This window comes from Lynx rufus, unplaced genomic scaffold (genome assembly GCF_022079265.1).
Source record: "Lynx rufus isolate CCGP_SWC_20201006 ecotype Redwood Valley unplaced genomic scaffold, mLynRuf1.p SCAF_5, whole genome shotgun sequence".
NCBI lineage: Eukaryota > Metazoa > Chordata > Mammalia > Carnivora > Felidae > Lynx > Lynx rufus.
The window spans coordinates 155500426-155523647 of NW_025814867.1; the positions used below are offsets into that span (position 1 = coordinate 155500426).

The 23222-nt window shown below is 57.1% G+C and overlaps 1 protein-coding gene across 4 annotated transcripts in view; it reads left to right on the top strand.

The window, feature by feature from the left end:
- Nucleotides 1–22816, top strand: part of ABCG1 (ATP binding cassette subfamily G member 1) — a 67971-nt gene extending 45155 nt beyond the window's left edge. Inside the window, exons 6-16 of one of the 4 annotated variants that reach the window (XR_006965587.1) lie at nt 2606–2751; nt 3035–3158; nt 4120–4234; nt 6299–6447; nt 6622–6723; nt 7567–7735; nt 8546–8646; nt 8760–8918; nt 9941–10059; nt 11679–13576; nt 13700–15855. Coding sequence is in view for 3 of the 4 variants with exons in the window: in XM_047098588.1 (XP_046954544.1) it covers nt 2606–2751; nt 3035–3158; nt 4120–4234; nt 6299–6447; nt 6622–6723; nt 7567–7735; nt 8546–8646; nt 8760–8918; nt 9941–10059; nt 11679–11903; nt 21779–21977 (1608 nt within the window). In the remaining variant the exon portion in view is untranslated. Of the gene's footprint in view, nt 1–2605; nt 2752–3034; nt 3159–4119; nt 4235–6298; nt 6448–6621; nt 6724–7566; nt 7736–8545; nt 8647–8759; nt 8919–9940; nt 10060–11678; nt 15856–18698; nt 19276–21778 lie in introns of those variants that run through there. The other 3 variants (XM_047098588.1, XM_047098589.1, XM_047098591.1) reach the window with 3 other exon arrangements.
- Nucleotides 22817–23222: the final 406 nt, after the last annotated feature.

Sequence of the window (23222 nt, forward strand, 5' to 3'; positions counted from 1 at the left end):
CTTCCTGAGCCAGGTCTTCAGAAACCGGCTTCCAGCCCCCATCAGGGAGCTGGTCGGGGTCTTTGGGGAGGGCTGTGGAACCCACTCTTCCTGCTCTAGCAAAAGGGACGGGGAGAGAAGGCCTTCTTGGTGGGGCGAGCAGGTGTCTCCCGGGCGGGCCACGCCTGTGCACATGTCCTCCATACGCCTGACCTAAGACACGAGCAGACCAGAGCCTCATGCTGTTCTCGGCTGGGTTACAAGAGCAAAGACAGCAAGTCAGTGAGGGTCTCGTCTGCCAGCTGCGTGGCTGATCGTCCCGAGGGAGCAAGAGGCTTGCCCCGTCTTCAGATTCGTCTGCTGCTGGACCGAGCAAGGCCGTGAGCATGCACGCCTAGCGGTGGTCTTGGGTCCCGCACACATTTCTTACCAGAAGCCCCCGTTCTGGTTTTCAGCCAGGTGTGGGTCCCGCCTCCCCCGAGAATGCATCTGCCGGATTGGCTGGTTATTTCCAGGATGAAACAGTGGCGAGTGTGACTCATTTCCCCCCAGCCTGAGTTACAGTTGTTTGTATCTTGTGGAAACACAATAGAATGGAATGTTCTATTTTTTTAAAAAAAAAATTTTAGCCTTTATTTTTGAGAGAGAGAAAGAGAGAGAGAGAGAGAGAGCACAAGCAGGGGAGGGGCAGAGAGAGGGAGACCCAGAATCCGAAGCAGGCTCCGGGCTCCAAACTGTCAGCACAGAGCCTGACACGGGGCTCAAACTCACGAACCCTGAGATCATGGCCTGAGCCGAAGTCAGATGCTTAATCGACTGAGCCACCCAGGTGCCCTTAGGATAGAATGTTCTACTAGGTAATGGAATGTGTTGTCCACAGCCTTCCTTGGTTCCCAGAAAAGCAGCCTCAGCCCTCGAGGGTCCCCAGCAAGGGGCTTTCTCAGGAGCAAGGTCTGCCAGGGCTGGGACATTGTTCTTTCTGACTAGTTTTAGAACAAAACCAACCAGCAGAGCATGACTCTTGAGAGAACGCCGGAGAAATGGGCTGGACAGGCAGGAGAAGGACAGGCACCGATATTTGCCTCCACCTCCTGCGTCCTGTCTGTGGGGGCCGAGGGTACATGGAACGGGACCATGCCTGACCACAAGGAGGGATCCCCAAGAGGACAGATCATGGACAGGACAGGGCATGCTCCATGCTGCAGGGGGACCCCAAAGACGAGCCTGGAACAACCAGAATGACCCTTCATTCTGCAAGTCCAGTCTGTGTCCCAGAAGACCGAATGAGCTTGGTGGCTCTGGGAAAGCCAACAGGTGCTGTCTGCAGGGGAAGGAAGTGGGCCAGGGCACACACACCCCCCACGGCCCCCCTTCGATGGCCCTTCCCGGGAAACCTCGCTGACCTTCTTTCTAGGTTGGGATCCCTCAAATGCAGTGTGTCCTAGAAGGGCCGTGGGTTGGGTTTATGGGTCAGCAAGGGAAGAGTCTGGTGGGATTCAGACCCAGGTCCGTCTGACCTGACTGCGTCCCGGGCTGGGGGGCAGTGGTGCCCCAGCTCTTATCATCACCCAGGCTTGCATTCTGTACTTGACCGTGCACCAGGAATTCAAGAGCTGGAGTGAAATTTTTCTTCCCTGGGAGTTCTTTCTCCTTTGGGATGACCTCATCTCTCCAGAGAAGCCACTGGACTGGGGTCCGCCTGCTTCTGCCGCGAGGGGCCAGGATGGTGGCCGTGGTGGGACCTCCAGGGGGGCTGGCCCTGGGCGGCGAGCCTGGTGTGGACGCGGGACAGCGGCGGTGGACCCCCGCCTTCCCAGGGGCTGCCTCCGGGAAGACACTGCTCTTAAGCCTGCTGACTTTCTGTTCCCTGAGCCCATGCTGGGTCAGTCATCTGGAGCGGACAGGAAGGCGTTGTCCCAGTGGACTGTTTGTATCCCGGTGCCCAGCCTGCTTCCCAGGGGCCGGCCTCGGCGGGGCCACCGTGGAGGGTGGTGACGGCTTTAAGCGGTTTCCTGGCCTTGCTGGCACGTCGGACACCTGGTTCTTCTATTGACAAGTGCCAGGGGACAGCTTTCCTTCTTCCGGAGAGGCCCGGCCTGCGTGGGGCGTGTCTGCAGGAACCGCGTGCGCCAAAAATGGTGGCATTGGTCGCTGCTGTTGATTAAATGCTTCCTGTGTGCCAAGCCCTGAGCTGGGTGTTTTGATTCCTTATCCCATTTAACTGCCACGATGGCCCTCCCCTCTGTGCTGGTCAGAAACCTGATCATCCTCTGTGCGTCTGCCGGTCTACCTGTTCCACAAACGGTGATTGGGCACCTTCCCTGACCTGGGCCCCGAGTGAGGCTTAAAGAGGCCCGCAAGGTCACCTCTGCAGGAGGCATATCGGAGACTCTGCCCCAGGCAGGCCTGGCTCCAGCACTGCTTCCCAGCCTCCTGGGCCCAAAATCAGGACCTCGGACTTGGAAACTCGCCTGTCCACTCGGCAACGGGCCCCGCTCTGCAGTCCCATCCGTGTGTATCCACGAGTGGGATGCGGGAGGCAGCAGGTGTTTCCACATGGGCCCTGTAGGTGGTGAAGTGTGGTGGGCAGTCCCTGACGGACACTCTGGCCCCGTTGCTCCCTCAGGTCAAGGAGATCCTGACGGCTCTGGGCTTGCTCTCTTGCGCCAACACGAGAACCGGAAGCCTCTCGGGCGGCCAGCGGAAGCGCCTGGCCATCGCACTGGAGCTGGTGAACAACCCTCCCGTCATGTTCTTCGATGAGCCCACCAGGTAATCAGGAGCAATGAGGGAGGAGCCCCGTCCTCCCCATCAGCAGTGTCCACGGGGGGCCCCACAGTAGCCTCAGAAGGGGGGAGGCTTGTGCTCTGCCTGCCCATCTTTTTCTCCTATCCCGGGGTCCCCGAGGGGAGGCCTGACTTCCCTCCCTCTCTCCATCCACTTCTAGAAGACATGACAGGCTCAGGCGTGCAGCACAAGCCTCCCCAGTGTGAGCTGAATACAGGGTATGGTTGGGGGGTCCCACAGGCATCTGACGGTACCCCTTGCCTTGCAGCGGCCTGGACAGCGCCTCCTGCTTCCAGGTGGTCTCCCTGATGAAAGGACTGGCCCAAGGAGGGAGGTCCATCATCTGCACTGTCCATCAGCCCAGCGCCAAGCTCTTCGAGCTCTTTGACCAGGTGCGCAGACCACTTGATGATAGCCCGAGTGAAGCCAAGTCCCAGGGACTCTGCTTCCTGTCGGTTCCCGGAGGCGTCTTCGTTTCTGAATGGCCTCAAGTGTTATTTTTCATAAGACTTTGGAGTCATCGGCAGCTAAGGTGGCAGGGCAGGAGGGGGTCAAGAGAGCTGGCCAGCATTCTCTCTCTGGGGCTAGTATCTGGCCAAGGGGTCTTGGGCAAGTCACTGACATTGTGGAAGCTTCATCCTCCACCCCCACCCCTGTAACAATGGGGAAACCTGCTTTACAGAATTAAATGGCAGGTTATCACGTGTGCACGACATCATCTCTTGTATAAATCTTAGGTTTCAGTATTATAATAAGCAAAAAAAAAAAAGAAAAGGCCCAGGGATGAAATGTGTATAGCTTCAAAAATCTTTCCTAGCAGGCAGTGCGAAGGGGCAGGAAGCGATATAGTAAAGTAATGCCTGTCCATATAATACCTTTCCTGACTTAAAGTTTCCTTGGAACTTTAACAGTTTGCGGGAGGTAATGTATAGCTGTCCTGAAAGTGAGAAAAATTGATCGATGGATGGGTGGATGGATGGAAGGATAGATGGATGAAAGGTTGAATGGGTGGTGGATGGGTGGGTGGGTGGGTGGATGAATGGAAAGGTGGATGGAAGAATGGATGGATGGATGAAAGGTTGAATGGGTGGTGATGGATGGGTGGGTGGGTAGAAAGGTGGATGGAAGGATGGATGGTTGGATGGATGGGTGGGTAAACGGGTAGGTGGATGGATGGGTGGGTGGTTAGATGGAGGGGTGGAGGGGTGGGTGGGTGAGTGGGTATAAGGATTGGTGAGTGGGTGGGTGGATGGTTGAATGGGTGGTGGGTGGAGGGGTGGACGGATTGACAGCTCTTGTTGCTGTACAAAGGAAGACGAGGTCGGTGTTCTCCCTTTCCTTACTTTTTTCCAGCTTTATGTCCTTAGTCAAGGACAATGTGTGTACCGGGGAAAAGTCTCAAACCTTGTACCATACTTGAGGGAATTAGGTCTGAATTGCCCAACCTATCACAACCCTGCTGACTTTGGTAAGTAGAGGCTTGGCCAGCTGGAGGGGAAAGAAAAGGGCTCTTCTCCGCTCTCAGGGGGTTTCTGCTTTTACCTGAAGCCCCAAAGTCTGGAATTCCTTCACTATTCCAAACATGGGTCAAGTGCCATCCTGTGGTGGAGCTTTTAAGAACAGATAAGAGGTTGTCTTTCCTCCAGATAAGATACCTGGGAACTAGAACAAGGGAGCTGTTAGGAGCAGAAGTTCCTAATGCTATGCTGTGTTACGCTTCTGCTTTTATTTTTCAAAAAAAAATTTTTTTTTCAACGTTTATTTATTTTTGGGACAGAGAGAGACAGAGCATGAACGGGGGAGGGGCAGAGAGAGAGGGAGACACAGAATCGGAAACAGGCTCCAGGCTCCGAGCCATCAGCCCAGAGCCTGACGCGGGGCTCGAACTCACCGACCGCGAGATCGTGACCTGGCTGAAGTCGGGCGCTTAACCGACTGCGCCACCCAGGCGCCCCTATGCTTCTGCTTTTAAAGAAGTTATTTCTGGAAAGAAATAACCTTTAAAAATAAAAAGTGACCCTTTTGCGTCGGTTAAACGAATTGTTAAAATGCTGATTTCAATTTTGACCAAACATAGCAAAAAAGGCGATGCTCGGTGTGCAGAGACTATGTTGATGGTCCGAGCTCCTCCTTCTGAGCTGGTGGTCCTGGGATTGGTGGCCTTGGTGCTTGGAGGCCAGTTGAACCATTTCACGGGCCTTGAGACGCAGGGGCCCACACCTCCGTGCTGGCAGTGCTCCCAGGCATTCTCCTCTCTGCCCACACCCTCCAGGGCACTGACCATTGCCAGCCATCACTTTCCCCCGACCGGGTCCCCATGCCCAGCACCGTCCTCCACATCATGCTTCCCCGCATAGCTCTCAGCAAACCCAACAGCCTCTCCAGGCCGTCTCCAAAACCAAATGTCCTCCACCTTGCTTTGCAAGCTGGAGTCCCTGGCATCCCTCTTGCCTTCTCTTTCTCTCCAGCTTCATGTTGACTAGACCCCCAAGTGCTGGAGATCCCCGACTCAGTACTGTTCCCCCACCTCGACCCCGGTGCCAGGGTCCAATCTTTGCCAGCACCTCCTGCCTTCCGTGCCTGCTGAGCCACACACTGAGTGGTCTAAAACCTCGTGGTTCTGGGGGCCAGAAAGAAGTCAAGGTGTGGGCAGGGCCGTGCTGCCTCTGAAAGTCCCGGGGGAGGCTCCTTCCTGCCTCTTCCAGCTCCTGGTGGCTCCAGCGTTCCTGGGCTTGTGGCTATGTCCCTCCAGTCTCCAGGCAACATGTCCTGGTTTATGACAGGACCTAGGAGGGACCTGGTTTAGGGGTTCAGGCTCGGGGAAAGCAGAGAGCTGGTTTTGCAGAGGACAGAACCAAAAAATCAAGGCCGGGGACTTTGGGCCTCAGCAAGGATGTTAGGGAGAGGTGGGGCTGTGGGAAGGAGGCACCAAGACCTCAGGTCGGGAGCGAGAAGGGGCAGCAGTAGTGTGGGGTGTGGAGCCAGGGGCCAAGGAGAGGCCAGTGGGAGCCAGAGACAGGGTCTGACATCCCTGGGGATGGAGAGGTGGGGTTGATGGTCCCACGCGGCCTGGTGCCTCCGGGGCCCTTCTCCATGGTGCTGAAGAATCACTCCCGCCTCGGCCCATAGGGACACACAAGCCCCCTTCTGCTCACCTTCTGGCTCCAACCCTTCGGCCTGAATGCCTGAAACAGGCATTCAATTAACATCAGTGGGTGGATAAGTCAATAGATGGTGAGCTAATGACCTCCCAGGCTCCCTGGCATCACCACCTGAATTTGCATTTCTAGGATCCGACATGATGAATGGCCTTTCTGGGTGGGGCGGGGGGGGGGGAGGGGAGTTTAGGGCTGAAAACACACTGGCTGTGAAATGATTTCATCGTGTCGCACAGCATCCATATAATGGGTTGAAAATATCCCCACAAGGCTAATGGCTGTGTTGTCGCAAAACGAGCACCGCCTGGCTCCATGGGAGGGACCTGGGGGCACCTCTCCGAGGCCCGGGGCTGACCCGCCTGTGTCTCCTGCAGTCATGGAGGTAGCGTCCGGTGAATACGGTGACCAGAACAGCCGCCTGGTGAGAGCCGTCCGGGAGGGCATGTGTGATTCTGACCACAGGAGAGAGCCTGGGGGGGATGCCGAGGTGAACCCTTTTCTTTGGCACCGGCCCTCTGAAGAGGTAAAGCAGGCAAAACGATTAAAGGGGTTGAGAAAGGTAATGCAAACCCCCGGCCCCCCCCGTGGGACGGCTGCATGCTGCACCTTGCACGCTGCTGCATGGGGGCTCCGAGCCGGGGGGAGGCGTGTCCCGGGCAGGTGGCTCACCCCTCCCCCTTCCCGCGTGTGTCCCCAGGACTCCACCTCCATGGAAGGCTGTCACAGCTTCTCGGCCAGCTGCCTCACCCAGTTCTGCATTCTCTTCAAAAGGACCTTCCTCAGTATCATGAGGGATTCGGTAAGGGTGTTTGCAGATATTCTCCCACGTCTCGTGCGTGTCGGGTCATTTTCCGCTTTATTCATCCCGATGGGGCTCTCGAATTGTTTTCCCTGCATCTGCATCGGTCAGCTTTCCCTCCACGATGCTGCTGTGACAAACAGCCCCCAGATGCCAGTGGCTACAATAGGAAACATGTATGTCTCACCGGTGTCGTGTGTTGGTGGCTGTGGCTTGTGGCCCTGCCTCACGTGTCTCGTCCTGGAACCCGGAGCGGACACACGGCTCCTTTTCTGGGACGCGGCAAAGGGCAAGCGTGAGAGAGAAATCCAGGTGGCCTGTAAAACTTCCCGCTGGGGGCGGCAGACCGTCTCCCGTGCGCACGTCCCGCCGGCCAGGCCCAAGTGGGAGTGCTCCTCCCTCGAGGAGTCCCTGGGGGCCCAGGTGCTGGCAGATGTACAGAGCCCGTCAGGCGGGAGGTGGTGAGTGACCGGGAGCTGTGATCATGTCCACCTGTCCCAGTGGACAACCTGACGGGCTACCTGCCGAGGATGGCCGAGTGCCCAGTGGGGCTCCGGGACCTACTTGGAAAGTTGGAGGGCTGGGGGCCGCCTGGGCCAGTGTGCTCCAAGGAGGGGCCTCGGATGTATCCATTCTAGCAGTTGCTTCTGTTTTCACAGCAGTTAAATGCTGTGTGTGTGTGTGAGAGAGAGAGAGAGAGAGAGAGAGAGAGGGAGAGAGTTGGTATAAGATTCAGCTTGTTTTTCTGGAGGAGAAATCAGCAGCCGATGCCTCCAGAGGCCTTGGCCTTGTTGTCGTTGTCTGACCCCCGCGAACACCAGTGAGAGCCGTGTCTGCCCCCAGGTCCTGACGCACCTGCGGATCACGTCTCACATCGGCATCGGCCTCCTCATCGGCCTGCTCTACTTGGGGATCGGGAATGAAGCCAAGAAGGTCCTGAGTAACTCCGGCTTCCTCTTCTTCTCCATGCTGTTCCTCATGTTCGCGGCCCTCATGCCCACCGTTCTCACATGTGAGTGCCTGACCCTAGACCCACCCACCAGTGGGGCGCTGAGACCGGGGCGTGGCCCATAGATGACTTTTCTGACGCGTTCTATCTTGGTTCTTCGAAGTGCCATTTTCTTGGTTGACAGGTACTATCATATTTTCTCTTAGACGAGAAAATACATACCATGTTTAAGCCAAAGGAATTAATCACTAACGACATATCTGTAAGCATGGAGGAAGGCTGATGGGGGGTTTCTGAAAGGTGTTCTGATCAGGAATCCCTCAAATTTTACTGGGGGTAGCATGACCTCGTTCACTTATTAAGGGAGCCTGCTGTGGCCAAGTTTGCGAGCGGGTAAAGCTATTCTGGATGGATTTCTGTGTAGTTCCGGATTGTTTGTGAGTGCACTGCCCTTGCTCACTTCGGGCTGACCGTGAACTCTGGCTCAAAAACCGCCCCCGGCCCGAGTGCTGCCGCCCTAAATGGCCCTGAATCCTCAGGACCAGCTTGGGGGCTCTTGCCCACGAAAGGACTCACATTGGTCAGTGGTGAGGTTAGCCGTAACTACTTGAGCGCATCACTGAAATAACGCTCAGTCTCCGAGGAGACGTCCTCCGCTCTTTGATTTTCCGCTCGGTGCCTCTTCGGGTTATAAAACCAGTTGGCAGTTTTTCCAGGCTGGTGATTCACTTCACATGTTTTCGCTCCGTCTCTGAGCGCTGCACGCACACAGGCCCAGGCCTCGGCCTCCAGCTCAGCACGGGGTCGCCTGGGCGCGTCTCCAGCTGGCCGGGGACGTCCGCCTGACCCCTTTTCCATCCTTCTGTCTCCTAGTCCCCCTGGAGATGGGAGTGTTCCTTCGGGAACACCTGAACTACTGGTACAGCCTGAAAGCCTACTACCTGGCCAAGACCATGGCCGATGTCCCCTTCCAGGTGTGTGAATGAAGGGGCGAGGTTGGAAGAGGGGCGGGAATTCTACGTCACTGCCGGCAGGGGGTGGGGGAGGCAGCCGTTTGCAGGGGGCGTGACGGACCCTGTGCTTCCAGATCATGTTCCCGGTGGCCTACTGCAGCATCGTGTACTGGATGACGTCACAGCCGTCCGACGCCGTGAGGTTCGTCCTGTTTGCCGCGCTGGGCACCATGACCTCTCTGGTGGCGCAGTCCCTGGGTCTGCTGATTGGAGCTGCCTCGACGTCCCTGCAGGTACCGGCCGAGGAAACACCACCCGAGGGGCCTCCCTTCCCCCACCTGGGCCGGCGCGGCCGGGGCTGCTGCCCTGGCGAGGGCTCAGTAGCACCCCTCCTCCCCAAACCCCCCTCTCGCTTCTGCCCTGACCGCCTGGATCGGCTTCACCTGGTCGCTCCCTGGGGAAGGACTCACACTGCTGTGGCCAGGGTCAGGGTTGGTACGCTGCCACCAGCAGGTGCCCTTGGGTGGCACATGGTAGCTCATGGAGCCCCCCCACGCCCTCCCGCTAGCTGGGATGCTGTCCCCATTTCACAGATGTGGAGACTGAGGTCCAAGAGGCAACACGGTCTGGTCAGGCTCACGCAGCTGGCTCCGAGTCCTACGGTTTACAGCCTCTGGGGAATCTACTCCACTACCCCGTGGACCCCCCCAGCTGCAGTCTGTGCCCCCACCCTGCCCCGAGCCCCTCCACGTGCTCTCTGGGGCTTCACGTGCCCTTCACGTGTCCGGCACCGCCCTGCCCCCCAACCCGCCAGCCCCACCTGCTTAGCCCCTAGGGTGGCCCCCCGCTCCACGGACGGGAATAGTGATGGTACCCCCGGGATGGCTGTGGAAAGTGCTTGGGCCCACCGGCCACAGTGGGTGCCCAGGGGATAGCGCTCACGGCCCTTCCTCCCTCGGACGCGGTGGCAGCGCCTGGCTGTCCGGCCCTCCAGGTGCTGTTCCTGCTGCCTCACCACCAGTCACTGCGGTCCCCACTGTAGCCCTGCAGAAGGCTCTGTCTCTTTGCCTCCCGTCCCCTCTGCTGGGGCCCGCTGATCTCCAAGCCCGACATCCCAGCCGCTCCCTGCTGCTGGAGGACGGGGGCTCCTTCGTGCCACCTTGGCCTCGTGGGCCCCAGCCTGACGCCCTGGCCCGGCCCCAGCTGCTGCTGACCCTGCAGACACGTGGGGGATGGCCTCCTGGGGACACTTGAGGAAATTGGGCGGGACCTCCCCCCTGCCGCCTCTGAGCACGTGCTCCCTGTGTCCCGCCAGGTGGCAACCTTTGTGGGCCCTGTGACGGCCATCCCCGTCCTCCTCTTCTCGGGGTTCTTCGTCAGCTTCGACACGATCCCAGCTTACCTGCAGTGGATGTCGTACATCTCCTACGTCAGGTAGCGTGTGTGACGTCTCTCATCACTCGGAGCACTGTGCGCACAGAGGGAGGGGACAAAAGCCACTTCTCAGCCGTCAGCTACAGGCCAGCGTGATGCTTGCATCACGGATCCAAGGCCGTTGGTGCCTTTCATTTTTTTCCCTAAGTCTTATGTGTTCCCATCGTCACCAACACACATGCACACACACACACACACACACACATTCACACGCACACACACATTAGAATAAAATGAATACTAGCAGTTTGTGCCTTGGAGGAGCCACTGTGGACCCCCAAATTCCGCCTGTTTTGGAGAGCTGCCGTGGGGAGAGTGTTTTCATCTTAGGAACCTCGTTCCTCTCAGGAACGAACAGCACCCGTCACTCTGACCGCGTGTAAATCCAGGAGAAACCAAGTCATGTTTTAAACATCCTACTGTTTTCGACCAAGAGCGTCCTGGCCCCTCGGCACTGTGGCGCCCGGACCTCGTCCTCTCTGCTGGGGGCTTCCTGGCACGTTGGCCTCACTGGACAGCACCCGCCTTCAGAGCTCGCCTCCCCCAGCTGTAGCGACTCCGGGTGATGCCTGAGATCCGAAGCTGGGAAGAAGCTTTCCTTTTCTAGAATGTCAGTTCAGACCCAGATGTATTGTTCAGGAAAACAAAATCAAAACAAAGCACTCGTACAGAGTTTCAGCGATCGGTGTACGTTCCAACACCAAGAAATCAGAAACCCAGGTCTTTCTTCCTAAAAATTGGTGTTTTTGGTCTGGCGCTGTAGAGCTGGGACAGAACGAGAGCTGGCACAGAAGGGTTTTATTTAAATGTTCTACGGTCCTTTGGGGCACCTGGGTGGCTCAGTCGGTTGAGCGTCTGACTTCTGATCGGGTCATGATCTCACGGTCTATGAGTTCGAGCCCCGCGTCGGGCTCTGTGCTGACAGCTCCTTCGGATTCTGTGTCTCCCTCGCTCTCTGCCCCTCCCCCACTCATGCTCTGTCTCTCTCTGCCTCTCAAAAATAAGGAAAACTAATTAAAAAAGATGTTCTACGTTCCTTTGAAGGTGATCAGGTCCTAACTATTTTTTAAAAAAGTATGTAATATCAGAGGTGATCAGAGAGCTTTTTAAAAAATTTGTATTTCTTTATTTTGAGAGAGAGAGAGAGACCATGAGCAGGGGAGGGGTGGAGAGAGAGAATCCCAACCAGGCTCTGCACTGTCAGTGCAGAGCCCAACGCGGGGCTCGATCCCACGAACCGTGAGATCATGTGACCTGAACCAAACCAAGAGTCAGACGCTTAACCGACTGAGCCCCCCAGGCGCCCTGATCAAAGAGTTTTCAATTCATTTCCCCACTGAACGAATCCCTACTGTGCGTCCAGTTTGGTTTTTCGGGAGGAGGCTCTGGAGGAGACAAAAAGTGGACAGACCTCAGCCAAGCCGCTGGATGTGTTTGTCTTGGGACGACGTTGCAGGGCTGGGAGGTATCTCCGTGACGACAGGTGTGGGGAAGGGAAGGTGGCCACGCTGTGGGTCAGGGCTGGCTAGGGACCCACCCGGATCCCCCCCCCGCGTGGGGCTGTGGGGTCCCCTGGCCGCGGGCAGAGCCGTGTTCACGCTCCGTGCCTTCCTCCGCAGGTACGGGTTCGAAGGGGTCATCCTGTCCATCTACGGCCTGGACCGGGAGGACCTGCACTGTGGCATCGACGAGACGTGCCACTTCCAGAAGTCAGAGGCCATCCTGCGGGAGCTGGACGTGGAGGACGCCAAGCTCTACCTGGACTTCATCGTCCTGGGGGTTTTCTTCATCTCCCTGCGCCTCATTGCCTACTTCGTCTTGAGATACAAGATCCGGGCCGAGAGGTAAAACACCGGAGTGCCGGCAGAGGGCGGAGTAGACAGTGCGGCCCAGGGTGGCTTGTAGGATCGCGGCGGCAGGGCCGTGCCCGCGGACACAGGGACCCCCGCCACCCAGCCCTGGCAGCGCCCTCGGGCCGCAGGCGTCAGGCCGCCCCGTCCGCGCAGCCCGGCCGGGCCTTCGCTCCGTCCCCCTTTCTGGCTCCGCCGGGGAAGCGGGTGTAGAGGTGTGTCCGCGAGCAGCATTTCACAACGCAGCGGCGGGGCGGCCGGGGAGGAAGGCCAGCGCCCGCGGCCCCGCTCATGACTGTCGCTGTCACCCCCCCACGGTCTGCCTCCTTCTCCACGGAGAAGTCACCTTCCAAGCCAAAAGCCGATAACTCTCGTCCATTTGAAGAAACTGTATCTTTTTAGTACTCATCGAAGAACACGATTCAGGGTAAATAACACACTTTGCTTCGAGAGGCAAGGGGTTGAACTTCACTGCGGGGCTGGTCTCGTTTTTCGGGCTGAAGCTGTAAAACATGGAGACGCGGTCCCCGGTGGAGAGAAGGTTCTGGAGCTGCACGCGCTCAGCCGCGCCGGAATTTCAAGAAGTCGTGAGGAAAGCTGGAGGGTGAGGTTGGCCGACGCCCCCCAAGCCTTCTGTTTCCCCCCGTGCTTCTTATCTTAAGCAAAACATATTGCTTATTTCTTCCTAACTCTCTGAACACCTTAATTTTGCCTACAACATGTCCAGAAAATTGGCTTTGTTGACGTTTTACCCGTGTGTCTCTCTCCCCACGTATCACATCACCTACCTCCACGGAGCTGGGGGTGCTGGGCTTGCAGAAAGTCCAGGGGGGCACACGGAGGGCCGTGAGGGGACCCCACTGTGGCTGGGGGGGGGCGGTGGGGAGGGTGCCCAGACCCCAGAGCATCCAAGGCCCTTGCAAGAAAGCGGCGAACGCCGTGTGTCCGAGACGCCTGTGGTTTGGCCAGGCGGTGGACAGGGTTGTGGGCAATGCCACCTGCCAAGCCCCGTTTCGGTGGCATCTCCTCCTTCTCAGCCCTGGCTGGGCTGGTGGCGATGTCGCGGCTCAGAAGCTCCTTCTTCCCCGTGAAGGAGGTCGAGGGTGCATCTAGGGGAGGGGGGTAAACGGCCTCTGGCTTGCTACCAGGTGCCTGGGCGCTTACCAGCCGTCAGAGGCAGTGTGACCACAGGGTGGAGGTCGGAAGAGGCCAGAGAAGGGAATGGAGTGTTGCCCCCTCGGAATCTCCTTGCCCTGGGGCCGGGGTCTCCTAGCGACTCTGGCTCCTTCCCGCCCTGAGCCTGGATCTCCTGGTCTGTGAACGGTAGCGCCGGGAGGTCTTCAAGGCCGCTTTCAGCCCTGAGAGGTTCTGCGCCTCCTCAGCCGTGTTCCCAAAGCTTCTATTTCCTACTTGAAGAGAATGGAGAGCGTTCAGATTTTGCCGGCGCATGGATTTGACTCGCAGATACTTGGTGATCCCTTTGCTCCCGCTTTGATCCGTTTTAGTAAACCTAGTGGAGACATGTTACAACGTAGCTTTGAGTTTCATGGTTCTGTGCAAATGGGGCAGCACCGGCCAGATGAAGCGATTTAACCAGGATCGCTTTTTAGGCGCCATAAAAAGTCTTCGTTTAATTTCAAGACAGATTTGCCCGCAAGATGTCACCGGTAGGAAGTCCCACATGGGAACAGCCTGGTGAAATAGAGAGGGGGTGGGGCCGGGGGGATGGCTTTGGTCACGCCACAGTGACATCAGGTGCGCTGGGTATTTAAAGACCTCTTTCCCTCCAGGTGAGCCCTCTGGAGGCAGGTCTGTGACCCTGCTAAGGACGGGCTGGCCGGGAGCTGCAATGCAGGACCCAGCCCTCCCCCTACCAGGCACCATTTGTGAGCCGAGCCCACCGTGCGGTGTCTCAGCCATTTCAGAAGGAAACCGATTCCTTGAGACCGAAAATCTAGTTTCCAAGTGTCCCTGCGTCCTCAGAAGGAAATATTTCCCTAGGAGTGCATCCTCCCTGCATTCTCCATTTTCCACTCTTGAGAAATTACATTTGTCCCTTAATAGATGAAGACGGGTAGGGGGCAGATCTGGCGGATGTGAGGTTGTCCGCCGTCGAGGAAAATGCATGTGCGAAGCAACAGGGCGCTGACTGGTGTGTGGCACGAATACTGTCGTGGCCAGGCGGGGGATTTGCTCAGAAGGTCCTCGGGGCGCCTTGAGAGAGGCGGTCAGTCCCGGGATGCCGTCCCTCCCCCGTCGGCGGCAGGTGCCCCCCGCTGGCGCCTTCACACAGACCCTGGGCGACAGTGATGCAAACCGTGTTCCTTGCGTCCCCAGGTAGCTGGGTACAGTGTCTCACTCGGATGACCTAAGCTAACGTCCAGACAACCTGTTGACTTGTTTTTGAACTCGTTGCGGTTAAGAGGGGGGTGTCCACCTGCTGGGACTAAATCGAGGCCAGCTGCCCAGATTTAATTCTCGTCGTGAGTTCTGAATGCAATGCCTCCTCTCGTCTCTGTGATTCTTCATTTAGAGGAAAGAGTGAAATCTTGCGTGAGAGATGTGCAGCCCCTCCGGTGTTAGGAGAGGCAAAAGCGCGAGTCCAAAGGGTCTCGCTTCTAAGTTCGGCTTGTCAGGCGAGAAGGGGGAGCAGCGGGGTCCGACAGCTGCGGGGCCTGGGGTCTGGTGCCAGCCTCACCTTGGGAGCCTTCCACGGGTGCCACGGTAGGATTGTGCCCATTTTTGCTCCTGGTCTCTCTGAGGACCAGCCGGAGGGGGCAGTTCTTCCAAGGGTCCCGCATGGGTGCCATGGGGAGCTCTCCCCAGGGAGGGAAGAAACCCTTTACATGGAAGATGCTGGAGTCTGGTGATGTCACCTTGGGCAAGGGGAATCGGGACCAGGAGAAAGCTCATCCCAGAGACCCACAGAAAGGCCACGTTCCCAGGGAGCATGACCGGGAGGTCAGGGACAGGTGGAGTCACCTTCTGTGGTTTGGCTGAGAGGACGGAAAGCCCGGGCCGCCGTGTACTGAGCGTGTTTTCCCTGCTGGTTGTCCCAGACACCGAGCCAGGAGCCGCGGGGGCCCTCTGTTCATCCCCTCACTCAGCAAACACGGTCACTGGTGCTCCCCACGTGCTTGGTGCTAGTGTCTCAGGCCCTGGGGTCCCAGGGGGAGGGAACCCAGAGGTGGCTTGGCCTCCAGGGCGGCAGGTGATGGGGCAGGGGTTGTATTCATTCTGCAGATTCAGAAGGCCGGGCAGGGGAGGACGGGCAAAGTCTCAGTCCGACACCAGGGAAGAGTGCACTGGGAATTTGAGTGGGGGTCTGACCCCAGGTCTTTTTTTTTTTTTTCGCTTTGCCCTGTTGCCTCTTATCTGTGATGTACAAATACACATGAAAATACTTCCTAAAGCATAAAGTGCAATACTAGAATACTAGCTTAGTGGCTGTTCATTATGGACTTGGCTGCTACCAAACAGAAAGCCGAGACAGGAGGGTGGCCCATGCCCCTACCCTCCCCCCACACCATCGCCCGGCATGGGGTTGTCCCTCCGGCCTTGGAGGCTGAGCTGACTCCTGTCTCGTGGAGAGGTGCCTTCCTCTGCCCCGGCCTGGTCTTAGCTTCCTAAAGCGGCATACCTGAGAATTAGCTCGGGCTAGAGAGGGCTGGTGTGTGTGTGTGTGTGTGCATGCACACGTGCTCCGTCTCCAAATTCTCCGTCATCCTTTATTCCCAGAAGGTGGGAGAAAATTCCACTTCATGCCTGCCGTGCAGATGGCCAAGAGCGTAGTCAAAATCTGCTGAGGCTCCCACATCCAATGCCGTGTAAATGTGACCAAGGGTCAAACACAACACCCAAGATGGGGAAGTGCAGAGTGTGTGACTATAAAGTTAGATAACTTCTAAGAAATCAAGACTGCTAATAAAATATTTTACATAAAACATTTCACTTGTGTTCAGTGTTAAATGCTTCCAGTTCAGAATGATTTGCTTAAATCTTACTAGGTAAAATGGGTTCTTAGGTTGCATTTTGAATACATTTGTTGTGCGTCTAGTAAGATTCTCGCTTCGTTACTTGGCGTTCTGGTCTAACACCCCCGCTTGTAAATTCACCTTCCTCTCCGGACACCATGTTGTGTCTTAAAACTTTGTGCTTTTGCTCTGTTCTCCCAGACCCCCACCCACTTCCTCCTGCCCTGTCAATGTCGGCCACAACCTCAAACAGGGCCGAGCCCCCCCCCGTGCGCTGTGGCCCGTGTGCCCTTCCTCTCCAATCCCCTCCGTCTTGGAGTGAGCTCCGGGGACACAGGCACTGGTGGCCATTCTTCAGAGGAATATCCCCCTCTCCTTGCTCTCATGTTCCCGGACACCCACTTCTCTGGCCTGGCCTCTGTGGAGGCGGCTGTGATGGGGAAAGCATGTTCTCCCTAGGTTTGGCTCCCCAGGCGGACGTGAGCGGGACCCAGAGGGAGGCCGGTGCTGTGCACTGCTTTAGCTCCCCCGGAGCAAGGACTTAAGGGTAGTGGTGCTTAAGGCCTGGCCTTCAAACGGGTCTTCGCTCCCACCTCTGGTAAACAAGCAGAGAGCCGGGCTGAGCAAAGTGGCAGAACGATTGCCCCTGCAAATCCTAAGTGACAGGGACAGAAGGTGGCCTGCAAGATCGGAGGGCACCCCACGTGTGGGACCGGCTCGAAGTGGCTCCGTGTGCTCACCTGCTCCCTCTGCTTCTCCTTCCGCACCCGCCTGCCTCCGCAGACCCTCCAGTCCCGCCTCGGCCCTTCTGGGTCACTGTCCTTGGACTCCTCTGGGATCATCGCCCTCTGCAGAGACCGGGGGCCTCCCTGGGGCCAGAGGCCGGCAGGGCAAGGAAGACGCCTCACGGCGGGCTCAGCTCGGCCCGTTTGTGAAATGCAAGCGTCCAGGGCAGGAAGGCAGAGCGAAGGTGACGCCCAGGCCCGCCCTTCCAGGCGGTGTAGCTGGGTTTTCCGAGAACCACCGCATATTCTTCCCGTTTCTTTCTCTCATCTTGGCTCAGACAGAAGGGTTTAGCCCGAGCCCGATTTCGTACGTTACCTCTGAACATGCCAGCTTGCAGTCGTTCCTCCAACAGACGCTTGTGTGGCCGGGTCGGGGGCGCACGGAGGCCGGCCGAGGGAATCCGCGGTGCGTTTATGTCAACCCGGTTTGTATAAATGAGCTTAGCTCGGGCTCAGCCCCTGACGCCTCCCTGTTCTCAGAAATAGTCCCCCTGGCGTCGCGAAGGAGAAAACGACCAGGCACATTAGGTACCGTGTTGCGGCCCGGGCAAGGGACTGTCCCTGGTGGGGGCACAGCTTGGGGGCTTTCCCGCAGCACAAAGACCATTGTCAAGCAGAAGAGGAGGAAGCCAGAGCATGGAGTGTCCTTGTTTGATCGCAGGGGCGGGGCGGGGGGAGTCTGCAGCTCTGTCCGGGCCCGGCTTTCTGAGGCTGCAGGACGGAGGAGGCAGAGCCCTGGGGGTCCATCACGGCTGGAGGGCTGGGCTCGCCCCATCCGCTCCTCCTTCCCGGGAGACCCCCCACGGTCTCCACCGAGGACATGACCCCGGGCGCACGTGCCTTTCTCGCCGAGCTTGCAGTTCCCGCTTTCCAGAGGGTCCTCCCTCAGCCCCTAAGCAGGAGCACCAAATCTTGGGAGCGGCACGAGCCCCAAGCCACATAAAGAAGCAGCAGCAAAACTCGACATTGCTACACGGAGCTGAGGTTTTCCTCCGCGGGGCAGCTCCTCCCTGTCCTGGAGCCTCTGCGTGAACGGAAGAGAGAATCCCGCTCGTCGCCTTTGGGTGCCTTTGGCCTACACTTTGCACATGAACTTAAACGTGACCCCGGTGTTGTGTACAGTTAAACGGCATTTCACCTCTGCACGCGGGAGGCGTTCGCCATGCGCAGCAGGGCCGGGCGGGCCGGGGTGGGGGATGCTGGGGCCAGGCCGGTGGGCGACAGAGCGCCCCGGTGACGTTCCACTGCAGGCCCGCTGGGCCCAGTTCTCAAGCCCCCCCCCCCAGACCAGTCCCCCCGGGGAAGGAAAGCCCTTCCCCACACAGGTGGACGGTGTTCCTCTGCCCCACCTGCCCTGAGGGCTGGCCCAGCAACAGATCCCAGCACAGCCTGGGGGCGCACAGGGAGCTGGGGGAAACCGCTGGCCCATTTCTGCCGCACAGGTCACCAAAACGGCCTCCCCTCCTGGGCCGCCCCGAATGTGCCCTCTCCCGCTGGACGGAATGATTAGGCGGAGGGGGAGGTAAAAGTCATGGGGAACACAGGGTGAAGGTTGGGAGCCCCAGGGTCTGGGGTTCCTGGACATCTCAGGGTGCAACCCGGTCCGAACGGTCCCACGGGTCTTGGTTTTCCTGGAAGTATTTCAATGGTCGTGGTAGCTATTTTGTTCTTATTTTTTGTTCTTTGTTCTTTGTTCTTATTTGTTTTACCTTGTATAATTGTTTTTGACAATTCTGCCCTCGTGTACCCCCGGGGTCTCTTTCCCGTGACATTTCCATGACGCCCGAGCGTCGCCATCAACATCTCATTTTTAAGTTCTCGGCCACTCGAAAACGGTAGAAAGAGTCCTCTCGTCCGAGTTGCTGATAAAATGGGCCACCGAAGCCGCACAGTGGGTTTTCTGTTTCTATAATCTTAGGGTCACTGTAGAAGGGGCTGAAAGAGTAGTTTCTCAGCAGAACGCGAATGTTTAAAACAAAGTTACTGTCTGTAACCAGCCCTTTGAGCCTTGTTTGCATTTTCCTTTGCAGACATAGTGGGTGTGTGAGCAGGTGGCCAGTCGTTGCCTTTCATCTGATGAGTCGCTACCGAGTGTTATCCCTTTGTTGTCCCAAAGCAAGAGTCAATGCAAGCAACGTTTTCAATCAGCGTGCGAACACGTGCATATATCTGTATACCTAATCTGTGATTGTATAATCCCTGGTTTTTAAAATACGGTATGGATGACTTTGCAACAATCTTGCCATTGTTATTTAGGGAATACCGTCGCCTGCGCTCTGCGAGAGGTTTGCACCGTTGTAGATAAACACCACACGTGTACGTACATACGTATATACAAATATATATATTTAAAAATAACGTCGGCTCTCTCGGGTACCTGTTTCAGGGGCTGTCCACCCCGTTGGAACAGAGACCCAAGCAGACCCTAGGATGTGAGCTTTCTAACTGTACCTTACAGGCTTCGGTCCTGTTGTGTACATTTCTGTAGAGTTACCTCCTTAGAAGATTTGTACGTGCATTTTTTGCAGACCTGAACTTTGTTTTCTGAAACTAGATGCCACTTATGAAAATGTGACATAAGTCAAATAAAGCATTGTTATTTTCAGATTTCTCCTTCTCTCTCCTTCTTGCTTTCCACAATGCCAGCGCTTGCACCTGCCGGGCGAATGGGGCCCGGGGTCTGGCAGAAACTCGCTCTTGATGGAGCCATTGGCTCAGCTGGTGTTGTAATGGATGGGAAGAGGAACAAGACTGGTAGTGGTGTGGTGGGCAGCCCCCACTGGTTCTGCGGGAGGACGGGTCAAGTGCCTTTTCGTGGACTATCTCATTTAAACGCCCTCTTCGGGCGGGGCCGGAGAGCCACAGATGAGGAAGCGAGGTTCTTAGAGATTTCACAGCTGGCCCAAGACGAGTGATGGGCCGAATTCAGATGGTGACGGTCTCGCAGGGAGCCAGGGCTTTTGACCCCCGCGTCATCCCCCCACGTGGGAAGAAGACACTGTGGGGTTGAAGGCTAAGGAGGAGAATCTGTTTTGTCACAGGAAGTGGTTGCGGGAACCCATCCCCCATGACCAGAGGAAACTTCTCCCAGGTACTTTGCCGAGGGGCACGATGATGGGCGAGTGTCCCCAGGAGTCAGCTCTGGTGGCTTTATGTTCTAAGGGCCCCTGTATAGGTCAACACTGGGGTTCAGGCTGGGCCTGGGCACAGGTGTCACTCTGGGGTCATCACCTGGGTGTGGCCGTGATGGGGAGGACCAGATTACTTCTGCAGGTGTGGAGGAAGGTGTGGACGCAGGGACATACAGAGAGAGAAGCCACCACCCGATGACCCAGCATTCATCACCCCTTCTTCCTGCCCGGGTTTCTCTGCCCCCAAATCTTGTGAGATGCTCCCAAACCCCTCTGCTCCTTCCCCCATCAAAATCCCCATTCCTTCCACACTTTTTCCAAAATTATCTTCATTTGCATCTTTAAATTACAAAAATTCTACAGACTTGTTTTAACAAATAATGCAAAAGTGAATGATCTTGCCCCGAACCCATCCCAGGCACCCCCCTCGAGGTACCCAGAGTGAACAAGCAGACAGCAGTCTGTTCCCCCAGAGAGGCGGACACAGCACCCCCACCCCACGCCCCCGCTCGCCTCCCCTCCCACCGGGTCACAGACGGCGCTCCAGACCGGAGGGCACAGCCCTCCCTATTCTCACTTCAGCAGCTGCGTGGCACATCACCGCGGGAACGTTCCAGAATCCCTGCAGCCATTTCCCTTCGGAGAGACGCTGTGGTTGTTTCCACAATAACAAACAGGCTTTAATAAATCTGAAAATCTGGATAGCATTCTTCTACTGATATCCTTGTAACCCACAATTTAAATCACAGAAGGCTTTCTGGAAACACAAGTGGAAGGAAGGACAGGTGCACAGAGAAGACGGGGACCCGCGGACCCCACGTGTGCCCCCTCACTCTCACGGTGGCTTTGGGGCAGTCCCACGTGGCTGACATCTCGTCTCCAGCCCTCTGGCCTTCCCTTACATGCGAACGTGGTGACGCTTGGGAGCTGCAGGTGTGCGGGGGACAGGAGACCCCCAACAAAGCCGCCAGGCCCGGGGGATGTTGTTGGGAAAGAGGGTCCTACCCCACCCAAGAGTGCTAATCCTTGCTGACAACATCGCCATGGCCTTGGCGGTGAAAGTAAGGGCCTCGTGTCGGCAACCCCGTTCTGTAGAAAGATAATGATGTAAGCAGTAGAGATAAAGCCCTGTGGCGGGTACTCTTCCTGATGGACAAACCCTCTTCCCCCCAGCTGCCTTCTTTCCTCTGCTTGTCCTGCTATGCGAGCAGCCGGCCGGCCCTGTGGGTCTGTGCTCTGTGCTCCCGCTCTTAGGAGATGCTAATCCGGCCACACCCAGGAGTGACCTTGGAACTTGATTCGTTTCTCCCAATTTCCTCATCCGGATGTCACAGTTGAGAGCAGGTGGCAGGAGGAGAAGGGATCTCTGCACATCCCAGGACAGAGAATTCCGCTGGGTTGGTGAGAAGTGGGGGAGGGGTGGCTGGACCAGAGCAATGACAGAACAGACGTGGGTGCCAAGGGCTCCCTCTAGTGGACGCCGGGGCTGTGCGCCGTGGGCCACGGAGCAGCCCAGCCCTCCTGGCAAGGTTTGTAGGTCGGAGCAGAGGGGACCATCTGTACCCCACGAAACCAAACACAGAGAAAGCCTGCAGCGTCCAGGCCAACAGGGGCAAGGGCAGCTGTCTGGTGAGAAGAGCTAATAATTCTTGCACCCTGAGCTGCAGAAGGTGGAGAGAGCCCTCGGCCCCGGGGTCACCTGGAAGGGGACGAGGCCCCCTCAGAGGCCATCTGGTAAGGCCAGTGGCGCGGAGGACAGGATGCACCGGCCCCCACCGTGGCCCTTGGTAAACTCTTGGAAGTAAACTCAGTTCTTGGAGCAGAAAGTCTGACGCTGTCCAAAGTCAGTAAATCCACAGAGAGAGATTAGAAGCACAATTGTGTTTATTATATATAACGTATATGGAAAGAGAGAGAGAGAGCGAGCTCATTCAGTGTGAAATTTGCCCTGTTAACGTGTACGGTTCACTGCTTTCCAGGATCTCACAGACTCGTGCAGCCGTGGCCAGTCTCCAGTTTCCGAACTCTTTCGTCGCCTGCGGAAGAAACCCACCACCAGCCCGTCACCGGCAGCCGCGAAGGTGCCTCCTGTCTCTGGATGCGCCTGTTCTGTGCACGTCACAGAGATGCAGTCACGCTCTTGCCGTCTTGGCGTCTGGCTTCTTTCAATTAGCATAAAGCTCGTTTCGTTTTCAAAAGTAGCCTCTCACACACGAGAAGGACTGCCAGCGGCTCAGGAAGGTTTGAGACCCCCGCCTCCCCCCACGGCGCTAAGGCCGACCACGGTGTGCCCATTTTCCAGGTTTTTCCCAGCTTGCGTCTTGCGGCCACAGCTATCAAACACGCTCTGATGTCGCCATGGCCGCTTCCCCAGTTTGCCGACGGGGTCTTTGAAGCTCAAAGGATGTCTCTTTCCAGGGCACGACCGCACCTCTTCAGCCCTAAAGGCCGGCGGTCCGAGGGGAGGATTTCCAGCCCAGGTTCCGGAAGGGCCTCAGAGAAAACGCACAACGAAAAAGGAGCCTCTGTGACAATTCCTGGGCCACACGCCGTCCAGAAGTCCGTCCGAGAAAATCCGGCAGAGGTGGACGAACTCCCCCAGCCGATGCCCCTTACCATGCAACACGGCGCCGGTGCCGGGCCCTTCTTGCCCCCAGAAAGGATTCTTGTAAGGGGCACTTTGGCTCGCTAGGACGCCTCGTCTGAACTTGGCCATGGTCTGAGGCCCTGCCCACCCCCTTTCGTGCCTTCCCTGTCTGCGTTCAAAGGTGCCAGACCCGCAGCAGTTCTGAGACTCCCGGCGACGCCTGACCCCCTCCCTCTCGGGGTTTCCCCGTGGAGTCTGTCGCCAGTCTGACCCTCGTGTCTAAGTGTGAAACAAAAACCTTCCCCTGTGTGCCACTGAACGTTTGAAGATCCGTAGAAGAGAGTGCTGAATTCCAGGGAAAAGCCAACATATCCCAGGACGACCCAGAGCCATGCAGCCTACGCAGAAGGAACCGTTACCGAATAAATGTTGAAGCTGCACTGGTTCAAAGAAATTTTTGTTTAAGTTTATTCATTTATTTTTGAGACAGACAGAGACAGAGACAGAGAGGGCAAGCGGGGGAGGAGCAGAGAGAGGGAGAGAGAATCCCAAGCAGGCTCCACGCTGTCAGCACGGAGCCCAGCACGGGGCTCGAACCCACAAACTGTGAGATCGCAATAAGAGTCAGATGCTTCCCCGACTGAGCCACCCGGGCGTCCCTTAAAGCCACACTTTTAGTGCCCAGCTGTACTTAAACTCAAGAGGTGGGGAAGGCAGGTACACATCACCGGAGATAATAATCAGGTTTAATGGCCACGGTGGGTGTGAATTTCAGAGGAGCTCTGACCAGGCTTATGGGCACCATGTGGGGGTCCCGGTGTCAGCTGAGTGCCCAG